The sequence below is a fragment of the Oryza brachyantha genome, chromosome 8 (genome assembly GCF_000231095.2).
Source record: "Oryza brachyantha chromosome 8, ObraRS2, whole genome shotgun sequence".
Classification (NCBI taxonomy): domain Eukaryota; kingdom Viridiplantae; phylum Streptophyta; class Magnoliopsida; order Poales; family Poaceae; genus Oryza; species Oryza brachyantha.
Window position 1 is genome coordinate 16646893 of NC_023170.2, and position 11041 is coordinate 16657933.

Consider the following 11041-nt stretch of genomic DNA (forward strand, 5'->3'; position numbering starts at 1 on the left):
AATTATTAGCAAGAGCGTGTTAGCTTGATCGCTTATGGTATAATCTTATGAGTTCTATGAATTTTGTTGAATTTCGTGATTTTTACATCAACATTGCGATTTTGGAGTAATTTGGACGAAATATAGATCTGCCATTGTTTGGAAGGAATGCAACAGATTTAAGTCCTAAGGATTAATTTCTATAAAACCATTTGGTTCGTAGGCATGAAATATAGAAAAACCAAATATTTTTTTTATTTTCTACAAACAATAAACATAAAACATAGAAAATTTTCCATCCAATCAAACATCCTGAAAATATTTGGTACGTGCGTGATTCCTATATCTTTTTTTACTCCTATGTGTTGAAATCCCTCGAAACCTAATATGTCGTTAGTCGGCCACTTGATTTCCGTCAAATTTATGAAAACCAAAGCCCTGACCAACACAATTCACAGGCAGGCCCAACTAGTACATTCCCTTGTACTTCCTTTGTTCTTGAATAATTGACACGCGTACTATTTAAGTTTAAAACTTTTACCGCTTGTTTTTTAATGAAAAAATTATAAATATTTAAATATATGTTATATTATAGAAGAGTGTGTATAGCAGAGTTTTCAAAGTGATAACCGGTAACATTTCCATTTATCATCTTTCATGTAACTATATATCAACTAAAGGGTAATTTTCTCACACTCCCAAATTAAATTAGCTACATAATTAACTACTGGTGAATAGCAGCTACTCCGTATATATATATTTTGCTTTAGTTTCTTCATTTTTTGTGACTGAATGATCAAAACGAGCATGAGCTCAGCGAAATCGGTGGAAGAAGGAGATGACGTCGTTGTATACGTAGTCCTTGGCGCAGACGCCGATGACGAAGTCGGCGTGCGCGAACTGCTGCAGGTACTGCACCGCCAGCCGGTCGCCGGCGTGGCCCCGGAGGTCGTCGAGGAGGAGGCCGACGTCGGCGGGGTCGGACAGCGAGTCGCGGCCGCCGGAGCTGAGGAAGAGGGGGAACCACGCCGGGATCGCCGACATGTTGTACGCCGGCGGGTCGGCCTGCCCGTACTTGGCCACGTTCACGTCGGGCCTCACGTAGTCGTACTTGGTCAGAACTCCATCTCTCACCGCTGCATGTGTCCAATTATTCAGAAACTAACATGAATTTACTGGATTGCTTAGAAGTTAAGATGACTAATGAAATTATGAAACCCTAAAAAAATAATGAAATTATGAAACTAGAATCGATTAGTTACTTTGAGCGAGATGGACCAAGGTTTTTGTGGATGTTGGCTGGGGCTCGTACTTGAGGAAGACGTCAACTGCTGAATTGTTCAGACAGTAGTTTTTCCCTGACATGTATGCATAGCATTTAGCCTGGACGGATCATGAGAAGAGCTGAAACGCAGAGCAAATTAATTCAGGTTGCAAAAAATGTTAATTACCAGTGAAAGATGTAAGGAGGTCGTAGCAGTTAATGCCAGGGTTGCGACAGAATGACCTAACCAAGTTAGACACTTGAGGCCTGCATTAGACATGGAGATAAAGTACCAAGCATTAGGCCTGTAAAAAGGATTTATCTTTCTGAAGGCATGAGAATGGCGGCCATACGATGCTGGGTTGAACTCGGCGATCCCAAAGAGATTAGAGATGAGCTGTTTCAGAACAGAATGCACACGTTGTTGATCAGAGTAGAGTTCAGAGAACGAAGCAAAAAGATGTCTGCAAAGCTACAGTTTTCCTCATCTGCATGAAGAACACTGTTTGTTGGGAGGATTAGGATCACCTCTCCTACAAATGCTTTAGCTAACACGATGCCAATGGGAGTGGTTATGTGAGACAGATACGCAACAGGGCTGAGCAGTGCAGCCGATTTGAGCTTGTCAACCATCCTGCCTTCAGAGAAAGCCGCAAGCGCCACCAGCGTCCCCTGCAACAACATCAGCAGAAGCCAGAAGCAGAGTACGTTTTCAGCAACAGTTTTTTGGTGCAAACACATCGAGATTTCTTCTTTTTGATTGTGCTCAGCTTACCATGGAGTGGCCAACGTAGTGCGGCTTCTGGCCAGTGTGGCTGCAGATGTAGTCAACTATTGCAGGCATGTCGTTGACCACGATGTCGTCCCATGACCAGTTCCAGTAGCTCTGACAGACGGGAGAATGAGATGGTCAACTCAGCATCAGTATTCAGTATGACAGTGGCAAGCAGCCAAAGTGTGATTGACGATGAATTACTACCTCCATAAAAAAAAAAAGGCCTATACTTTTATAGTATCCACATTGGCGTATAAAAATAGAGTCTGTTTATATGAAGAAATTACTCACTTTATTTCATATTATAAGATTTTTAAGTTTGTTCAGATTCATTTATATATCAATGTATATATTTTGTACATATGTGATCTAAATTTATTAGCATATAAATAAATGTAGATAAGAATAAAATAATTTATAATGTATACAGAGTGAATATATAATAACAAACCCGGCTTGATGGGTCGAGAGAGACGTGACGGCGGCTCCAGCGTGTGCCCCTGTTGTTGGCGATCCAGACGTCGAAGCCCCGGTCAGCCAAGATGTAGGGCAGCGACTCCTCCGGCGAGCCCAGCAACCATGTCATGCCATCCTGCCGCTTACAAAACTCACCTCAAGTGCTCAATAAAACAGTTCTTTTTTCTATTTCTCTTCGGTTAATGTAAATATATTTTTTTAAAAAAAAAGAATCCAGAGTGCATACTGTAATTTCTTTTAGCTATCTTGATAGATAGATATATAAGTTTAAACCGATAAATATTTTTGAACGGACCAAGTGATACACACTGGGGTATCAGGAAAAGAAGTATCCAAACTTGGACACTTCCCATCACTAGCTGTCGCTAGCAAGAGACACATATATTTCAAGCTTGTTTCCATTCAAGACGCTAAAATCTTGGACAAGACCATGTTCTTCTCAGATCCTAGATTTTTCCTTTTATTTTCTTTGTACGCTTTTCGAGCTTAATTCTTAATTGTGCATTTTGTTCAATAAATTTCTACGTAAGATTATCCTGAAACTACTTTCTACCATTGTTTAATTAAACACATGAATGACTATTTTTATCCATCAATTTCAGCTATCTCAAACTGGTGATATTAATATATCCTGTGAAACCAACGATCCGGTTTCGGTTTAGACACAGATTATTCTACTACCCAAATAAGCTACCAAAAAGCATATATTTTGCATCTCTCACACGTACAAAACTTAGTTAAATTCACACTGCTGACAAAAGCTGGCTGTAAAGCTAACTAAGAACAGCCCGAAAGGTGCAACGGCGACATGATGAGATGAATACGTGTGCACGCACCGGCATGGCCGGCATCGTAGAGTGCTTGGCACATGAAAGTGTGTGAGGCTGACAAGAAACGATCGACCATGGATTTAAAGAAAATGTTAGGTGCCATGTCTGCATGCACGCACGCGTACCACAAGAACACCATGTTGCAGTAGCACCGGCTGCCGCGCTCCGCCGCCGGCGACGCCGGCGGCGCCGGCGCCAGCGCGTCCCCTTGGGATCCTTTGCAAGCTCAGGATGTAGCCGTCCTGCGTCGTCACCTGTGTCGACCATGGAAAGAGGAGAGACAGATTAATTAATTTAACGGTTTTGATCGACGCTCGTACGTTCAGGTGTTCGATCGATCGAGTCGTGGAAATTAGTTAAATCAGTCGACCTCGTGCTCTTCGCAGGCGTAGCCGAACGGCGCCACGGCCGTCGCGCACGCGCCGCCGGCGGCGGCGCCGGTGGCAATGTCGCGCCGCCGGAGTTCAGCGCCGTGGTCCAGGACGACGCGCGACCCGGCGGCGTGACGCAGGGAGAGGAGGAGGAGGACGACGGCGACGGCGACCGACGCAGTAGTCGCCGCCGAGAGCGACAGGCGGCGGCCGCCGTGACACGCGGGGCTCATGCTGGTGCGCCGTGGCGTGCGCGCGCGCGCGCTCAGAGCAAGTGATCGGAGTGGACGACGCACCGCATGGCGCATGCGCGCGCTTGTATTTAAAGGCGGTCGTGGTGGCTAGCTAGAGTGAGATGCAGTAGCAGCGAGTGTGAACGCGGCGACCCCCAGTGCGTGAGGTTCTTGGCCTTTGCTTTCTTCAGCGCGATACCTTGGCTTGGCTACGCAGCTAACTACCATAATGCAGCTCGGGCTCGGCTCAGTTCTGATTTTTTTTTTCCATCTTTTCGCTTATAAATGTTTGGTTTTTTTTTTACCGTAGTTTAGTTTGGTTTTTATCGTTAAGACTAAGAATAAGTATATAAAAATTTTTATTTACAAATTATTTTTGTTTGTAAATATCTTATTTAGTTTTTTTTCATTAAGAAGACGAGTAATCACCCACTTTCACGTTATCGGTTACGAATTATCATGATACACTTTCGAATCTAAATGACATGTTTTGTGTAAAGACTTCGAACAAAAAGTTTTTTTAAGCAATTTTTTAATTAAGTACTTCATCTGCTCTATACTGTAAAACCTTTTAGCCACATATATATATATATATATATATATATTCATTAACATATATACATATGAATATATATATATATATATATATTCATTAACATATATACATATGAATATAGACAAATGATAGAAAATCTTACATTACGAAATATAAATGAAGTTATTAGTAGTCAATTTAGTCATTTATATCTTGTCGAAAAAATCATTAGGCATATAAGACTGTATTTAACGTACATAGTTAACTGCATGTGAAAAGAATTTGGTTTGGTATATTGAGTATGTTTTGGGAGCATCGGGTAGCAGAATCTCTAGAAGTCAGATGTTCTCCCAAATAGCACTTAACTTCTGAGAATAAAGTTGCATGAAAATGAAAAGACAGAAGATGGGTTTCCCAGCTTTTTTAAATTCTAATAAACTGACTTCTAACCGGCTGGCTCTCAAAATTCTAAGCTCCCAAACATACCCATTAAATCTGAGTAACTGCGTTTCAATTGGGTAAAGTTATAATTAACCCCATAGACTGTTCCTGGTGCATGGCTCCATGTTTGTGTGCGCGTGACACGTACATATGTTCAGGGTTCAGATTTCAGAAGAGAACAACGTGAACCGAGTTGTCCCCATGCCACTCGGTCAAATGCTAGTTAATTAACTTGACCTGTGGTGGTTTAATTATAGGTTTAAGTATATCAAATTCAATTAATTAAAAAATTAAGTGCTAGTAATTGATCTTTTTAAGACTGCTTTGCGAGTAATTGAAGGACATGAACTTACCTCCATTGGGAGTTAATTACGTACATTAAGCAAATAAACTCACTAGCTTATGTTCGTACAAAGGGCTAAATAGAGTGTTGCTAGAATGCTAGTGGTGCATATAATGTATGGTGGAACAATTCAAACACCAATAGAAAAATAAGCCTTCATATCAATCATGGTTTTCTAGAAAACAAAGCTATGCAATCCATTTTTCCTATAAATGTAAGATCTAGAAAAACCTATGTTTTATGGTCAAAATTGTAGAAAACCATATGCGTTATGATTCGCGACATACTCCCTCTCCTAGAATATTTTTTTAGTACAGTATTAAACATGGATATAGCGTATGTACAAATTCAAACATATAAATTGGCTTTTTTCTAAGATTGAAGGAGTATAGCATAAGGTATTATGGTAATAAAATTTCACAAAATCCCACATATATGTATATATATAAAATATGAATTTACTTAAGGTGTTCATCTTATAAAGTGTTTATTAAATTTTAGATCTGGATTGCTACCGCAGGTGGGGGTGCCCATCGTTTCGCCATCAAAGGAGTCATCCTTGACTTGACGATTGACCATTCCATCCCTACCGAGACGCTATATCAGTGATTTCTACAATTTTGACCATAAATTGTGGGATCATTTGAAACTTACTTCAAAAAAAACTTTGTAACACTCTGACCAATAGTTGCATTTCCAGCAAACTAGAGCTACCTACCTTTAATCTTTTATAGAAAAATCAGATTTAAATCCTGACACATCCAAAAGATCAAAAGACCTTAATTAATTAACCTGATAGTGTCCTCACGAAATTCTCCTAAAAAGAAATAATTAAGCCCATGCATGTGTGAGGTGTTCTTGAGTTTGGCGTGGTGGACTCTGCTACATTCTTCAGTCTCCATATCGATCAGTTTTGACGTCTAGTTTTTCTTGGCTTCAGACGCCACCGGAAACGGAGGTGAGAAACAGACATGAACCCATGCAACCCATCTACCGATAAGTCTGCATAGACTCGGAGAGATACCTGTTTCTGGTCGTGTGAGATTTTTCTCACAGCTTGTGTTTCTCGTGTCAGGCTGTCAGCTTCTGAAAAAAAAAAGGCCTCAACCAGACGAATATCAAGGAGTATCATTTAATTAGTGAAAAAATAGTTTGTAAATAAAACTTATATATATATATATATATATATATATATATATATATATATATATATATAAAAGTCTCTATCCTACTATCAGGTGTAGCTACTCTCTTCACGTCGAAGGTGCAGAAACATCTCTATATGTATTTCTTCTCTCTTTCAATAGAAAATACAAGCTCTATATACATGTAGTTGTATCATTCATATGAGATTTAATAGTGTTTATACTTTCTATTGGGTGGGAGCAGAAACATGTATGAAAATATTTTTCATCATGGACATGCAGGGAGTAACTACACCTATTAATAGGATCTAATTTTCATATATATATATATATATATATATATATATATATATATGAAAATTAGATTACTAAAAAAACTATGATGAAAAATACCTAAAATCAACTCCAAATTTAATGTTAAAAATTTAAATTTTTACTTATAAATATAAGTAGAAACAAAAAGATGAGACCGTTAGTGTAGAAGATGTTTTGTGGAAAAACAAACTTTGGTCGATATTTTTCATTCCAATGTTATATAAATATAAATATGATTTTATTGAAATAATTCTCAATAATAATCTATACATGTTCATTGCCAAAAATCTAAAAATTTGACACCAAAATGGTAGGTATTATGGATCCCTCTAGCTACATGTTGCTGGAAGCTATCTTCTTGTCATAGAGAAAACAAGCTAATTTGTTGCACCGCTGTTGTGTCGCATTCTCGTCACGATCTGTATAACAAAAGGCCAGGAACCACACGTCCTACCAATACCAATCCAGCGTTCTTGGTCTTCTGCACGGACCATGACAAGAATGCGTTACAGAGCGGTGTACTAGATCATTGGCTAGCTCGATCGATCCCCTGCAACGGCAACAGAAACAAGATAGGTGTCTTCTCGGTACCGGAAACCGCATGGGACGCATTCAGAATGGGCAGTAGTACGGTTTCATTTTTCGTATTTTCGTTTTTGCTTACGTTTATAAACTAAAATTTAAATAAGCTTAAATTTAGATTTGATTAATTTCATCTAAGTTTATTTTTTAGTGTTTGTATTTAGTTCAGTAAGAGCACGTATATAAAAAGTTTTATTCATAAATATTTTTTATTTGTAAATATGTTTTTTGACTTTTTTTTCTGGAGGAAACAAAAATGTGGCTCCTATCAAGTACTCTGAACTACAGTGAACATTCCTCGCTCTTGTCCTTGGAAAAGGAGAAGTGAACAAATGTGCTCATGTGTTCACATTCCTGTCTTCCTTAGTGCATAAGTTAGTGGTCCATTCACTCACTGAATTTGCTTTCAGTTTTCTTGAATTTGCTTCGGTGCCTAGCTGACACATATCAGTGTTTGGTGTTGATGTTGCCTTCAGTTTCCTTCAGAAAAAAAAAAGGGTGTTGTTGGTGCTGCTGCTGCAGCACTACCAGTTGGGTGCATTATCGTTTAAAGAGTGCAAAACGTGTAATTGCAAATGGTTAGTGCATTCTTCTTTCGCATAAGCTAGCTAGCCATCATTAGATATCCACAAGAGAGAAAAAAAGAACGCAATTAGGATAAACAAATCGTGATCTTATTGATACAATATCTTGAAAAAGGATCAGTAGGTTTGCCAGCTGCTGGCAAGCTCTATTTGCCAAAAACCATGGCACTAATTAATCCACTATTTCCCCTACTAATTGTCCCCTGTAAGCTTCCATTTTTGCCTATGCATACATCAAAGACACAATCAATGCAATTTCTCTTCTTCTGAACCCTCGATGAATTAGGCCTCGTTTAGTTTTCAAATTTTTTTTCTAAAAACATCATATTAAATTTTTGGACATCTAAATAAAGCATTAAACATAGATGAACCAAAAAACTAATTGCACAGTTGTATAAGAAATCTTAAGACGAATCTTTTAAGCCTAATTAGCCATAAGTGCTACAGTAACCAATATGTTCTAATGGCAGATTAATTAGGCTCAAAAGATTCGTCTCACGGTTTCTAGGCTAGCCATGAAATTCGTTTTTTCATTCGTGTCAAAAAACCTTCCGACATCCGATCAAACATTTGACGTGACATTTCTCCCAAAAATTTTCTCAATCTAAACACCACCTTAACTTCATTCAGTTTCATTCTTCAGACAAAAATTCAGAGCTTATCTGACATGGATATGGATCGATTCCATTCCAGGTCTCGGACACTAGCTGTCCACGCATGTAGCTAGGAGCCTATGATCATGCAAGCATTTGCATCATCAGATCCACGTCATGTAGCAATCAGATCGATCCAGCCAGTTTGATGAGTGCACCACGCAGTGCAGGCAGCTCATCTCTCGGAAGCTGCACGCATTCATAATCCATCGCCCATGCAATTGTTGCAGACATCACACAATTATTCTCCAGTCTTTTCGCTTTTACTTTTACCTATAAACCCAAAATTTAAATTTCAACTTAAATTTATAGTTAATTTTTAGTTTTTCATCGCAATTTATTTTTCACTTGACTTTTAGATAACAACATGTAAAAGTTTGATTTATAAATTATTATTTGTTTGTTAATATTTTGTTTTGTTTTTTATTCAAAAAGCGAAAAGTTGACCCCCATTGGTCTGATTGAGCCTGAATATCAGGGGGTGTTTAGATGACAAAATTTTTTGACAGAAATATCACATCAGGCGTTTGACTGGATGTCGGAAGGAGTCTTCGGATACGAATAAAAAACAAATTTCACATGCCGCCTGGAAACCGCGAGACAAATTTTTTGAGCATAATTAAGCTGCCACTAGCACATGTTGGTTACTGTAGCATGTATGGCTAATCATGGACTAATTAGGCTCAAAAGATTCGTCTCAAGATTTCTCCCATAACCATACAATTAGTTTTTCGTTTCATCTCTGTTTAATGTTCTATTTAAATGTCCAAAAAAAATTTAATGTAATGTTTTTTGAAAAATTTTTTAGGAACTAAACGAGGTCTCAGTTCTAACCTGGCACCAGAAAGGAAGGAAGGAAGACAGATGCTCTGTTTGACTTATCCGGTGGAGGCGATGAGATGAACTGATGAAGCAAGCTAGCTAGTAACAGAAACGAGAATAAAGGCGAGATTCTTGGAGATGATGAGATTGGAGCATCGCCTAGCTGATCTGATCTCCTCCCTTTTGACATTTGGAGCAGCAACAGTTCAGTGTTAGCACTGAACTGTCCGGTGTCCACACGGTTCTTCTCTGAACTTTGAAGGCCATTTGCTGCCTCGTTTGAAACAGAATATTCATCGGATTATTTTCACCGACAATCTACATGATTGATGAGGGGATAAGTTGATCTCTCTGTTCCAAAAAAAGTGACTATTTTGACTCAAAGTTTTGTTCCAAAATAAATGACTAATTTGGAACTTAGAAGAGAAGAAGTCAGGGTAATTAGGAACATGCACAGTTATTATGTCTGTTGGGAAGTAACGGTAGCACATATTTCTATCCCAAAAGGGTTTGTAAATAGGGGCATGTGGTTAAATAACCAATTTTTTTGGGGTGGATGGATTTTTTGAAAGACAAGTTAAATAGACGTGATTTGCTAGGAAGAAGTATGAACTAGAATGAAAAAAAAGAACCAATATATAGGATTATTTTGAAATATTGTATATAGATAAAGAAGTGGTTGATAAGATATATTATTAATATATAATATAGTTGGTAGACTACCGATCAACATTACCTACTATAGATAAGCTTAACTAGTTATTTAGAATAAGTGGTGGTCGGTAGAAGAAATTTTCTTGAAATTGAGAAACACATTTCTAGAGAGGTGGAGCAAATAATATGTAGTCCAAATGCCCAAGCTACAGAGATCTGGGCTATTTCCGGACCAACTTGAAGTCCTCTAGAATTACGGCCCAGATCAGCCAATGCATTGTTCCGGCCCAATTTGAAGTGATTTACTAATTACAGCCCAAATCAGTCAAACTTATGCACTTGTACGGCCCAAATCCAAATTTGGTCCTAACCAAACAAAAATAGAAAGGCCCATCACTTTAAACATTTTTTTTTCAGTTGCTGATGCTACTTGCAGCCAAGTAGATGAGTGCACGTAATTGTCTCGCTTTTTTAAATCACTTGACCACGACTCACGCTTTTGGGTAGATCAAAAGCGACTTTGGTTGATGCTAGCCTCGTTGCATTTTGCATGATAAATTTGTAATAATCGCATATTTTGTTAATGTCGCCGGTGAATAATTCAGGTCTAAAAACTGGAGTCTGGTTACCTAATTTTTCCTCCCGCCCTCTCTTCTTCCTCCTACTCTTTCCGAGCACTGGATCCGTCCCTGCCACCACTTGCAGCCTTAGCCTTACGAGTTTTCAATAGTTTATTTAGTTTATTTGATCTTATCCACATTGTCTGCCAAGAGCTTAGAGTCATTGTTTATTGCATTTTCGAGCGGATCATGGCGTCCCTTTGACGTGAACACAAACCTGTAGCCCAGGGAATCAGAACACATGTATTTTATGTATTTTTAACGTGACTAATCTTTGTTCAAAAAAAAAAGAATGTGGCTAATCTCCAGTCAATCAATGCACCGTCACACCTGCTCCATCCATGCTTTGCAATGCAATTCTGAACACTTTCAAAGCCTAATATATTTAACAGCTTGCATGAAATGTACATGATATTTT

At 38.5% G+C, this 11041-nt stretch overlaps 1 protein-coding gene across 1 annotated transcript; it reads right to left on the reverse strand.

Moving 5' to 3' along the window:
- Positions 1-586: 586 nt before the first annotated feature.
- Positions 587-3967, reverse strand: LOC102709588 (triacylglycerol lipase 2-like). The gene is made up of 9 exons (XM_040526961.1): positions 3696-3967; positions 3451-3579; positions 2470-2610; positions 2019-2129; positions 1772-1915; positions 1597-1640; positions 1431-1510; positions 1242-1337; positions 587-1115 (listed from the first exon to the last, which is right to left on the reverse strand). The coding sequence occupies exons 1-9, from the start codon at positions 3927-3929 to the stop codon at positions 793-795; spliced, it is 1302 nt and encodes a 433-aa protein (XP_040382895.1). The 5' UTR covers positions 3930-3967; the 3' UTR covers positions 587-792.
- Positions 3968-11041: the final 7074 nt, after the last annotated feature.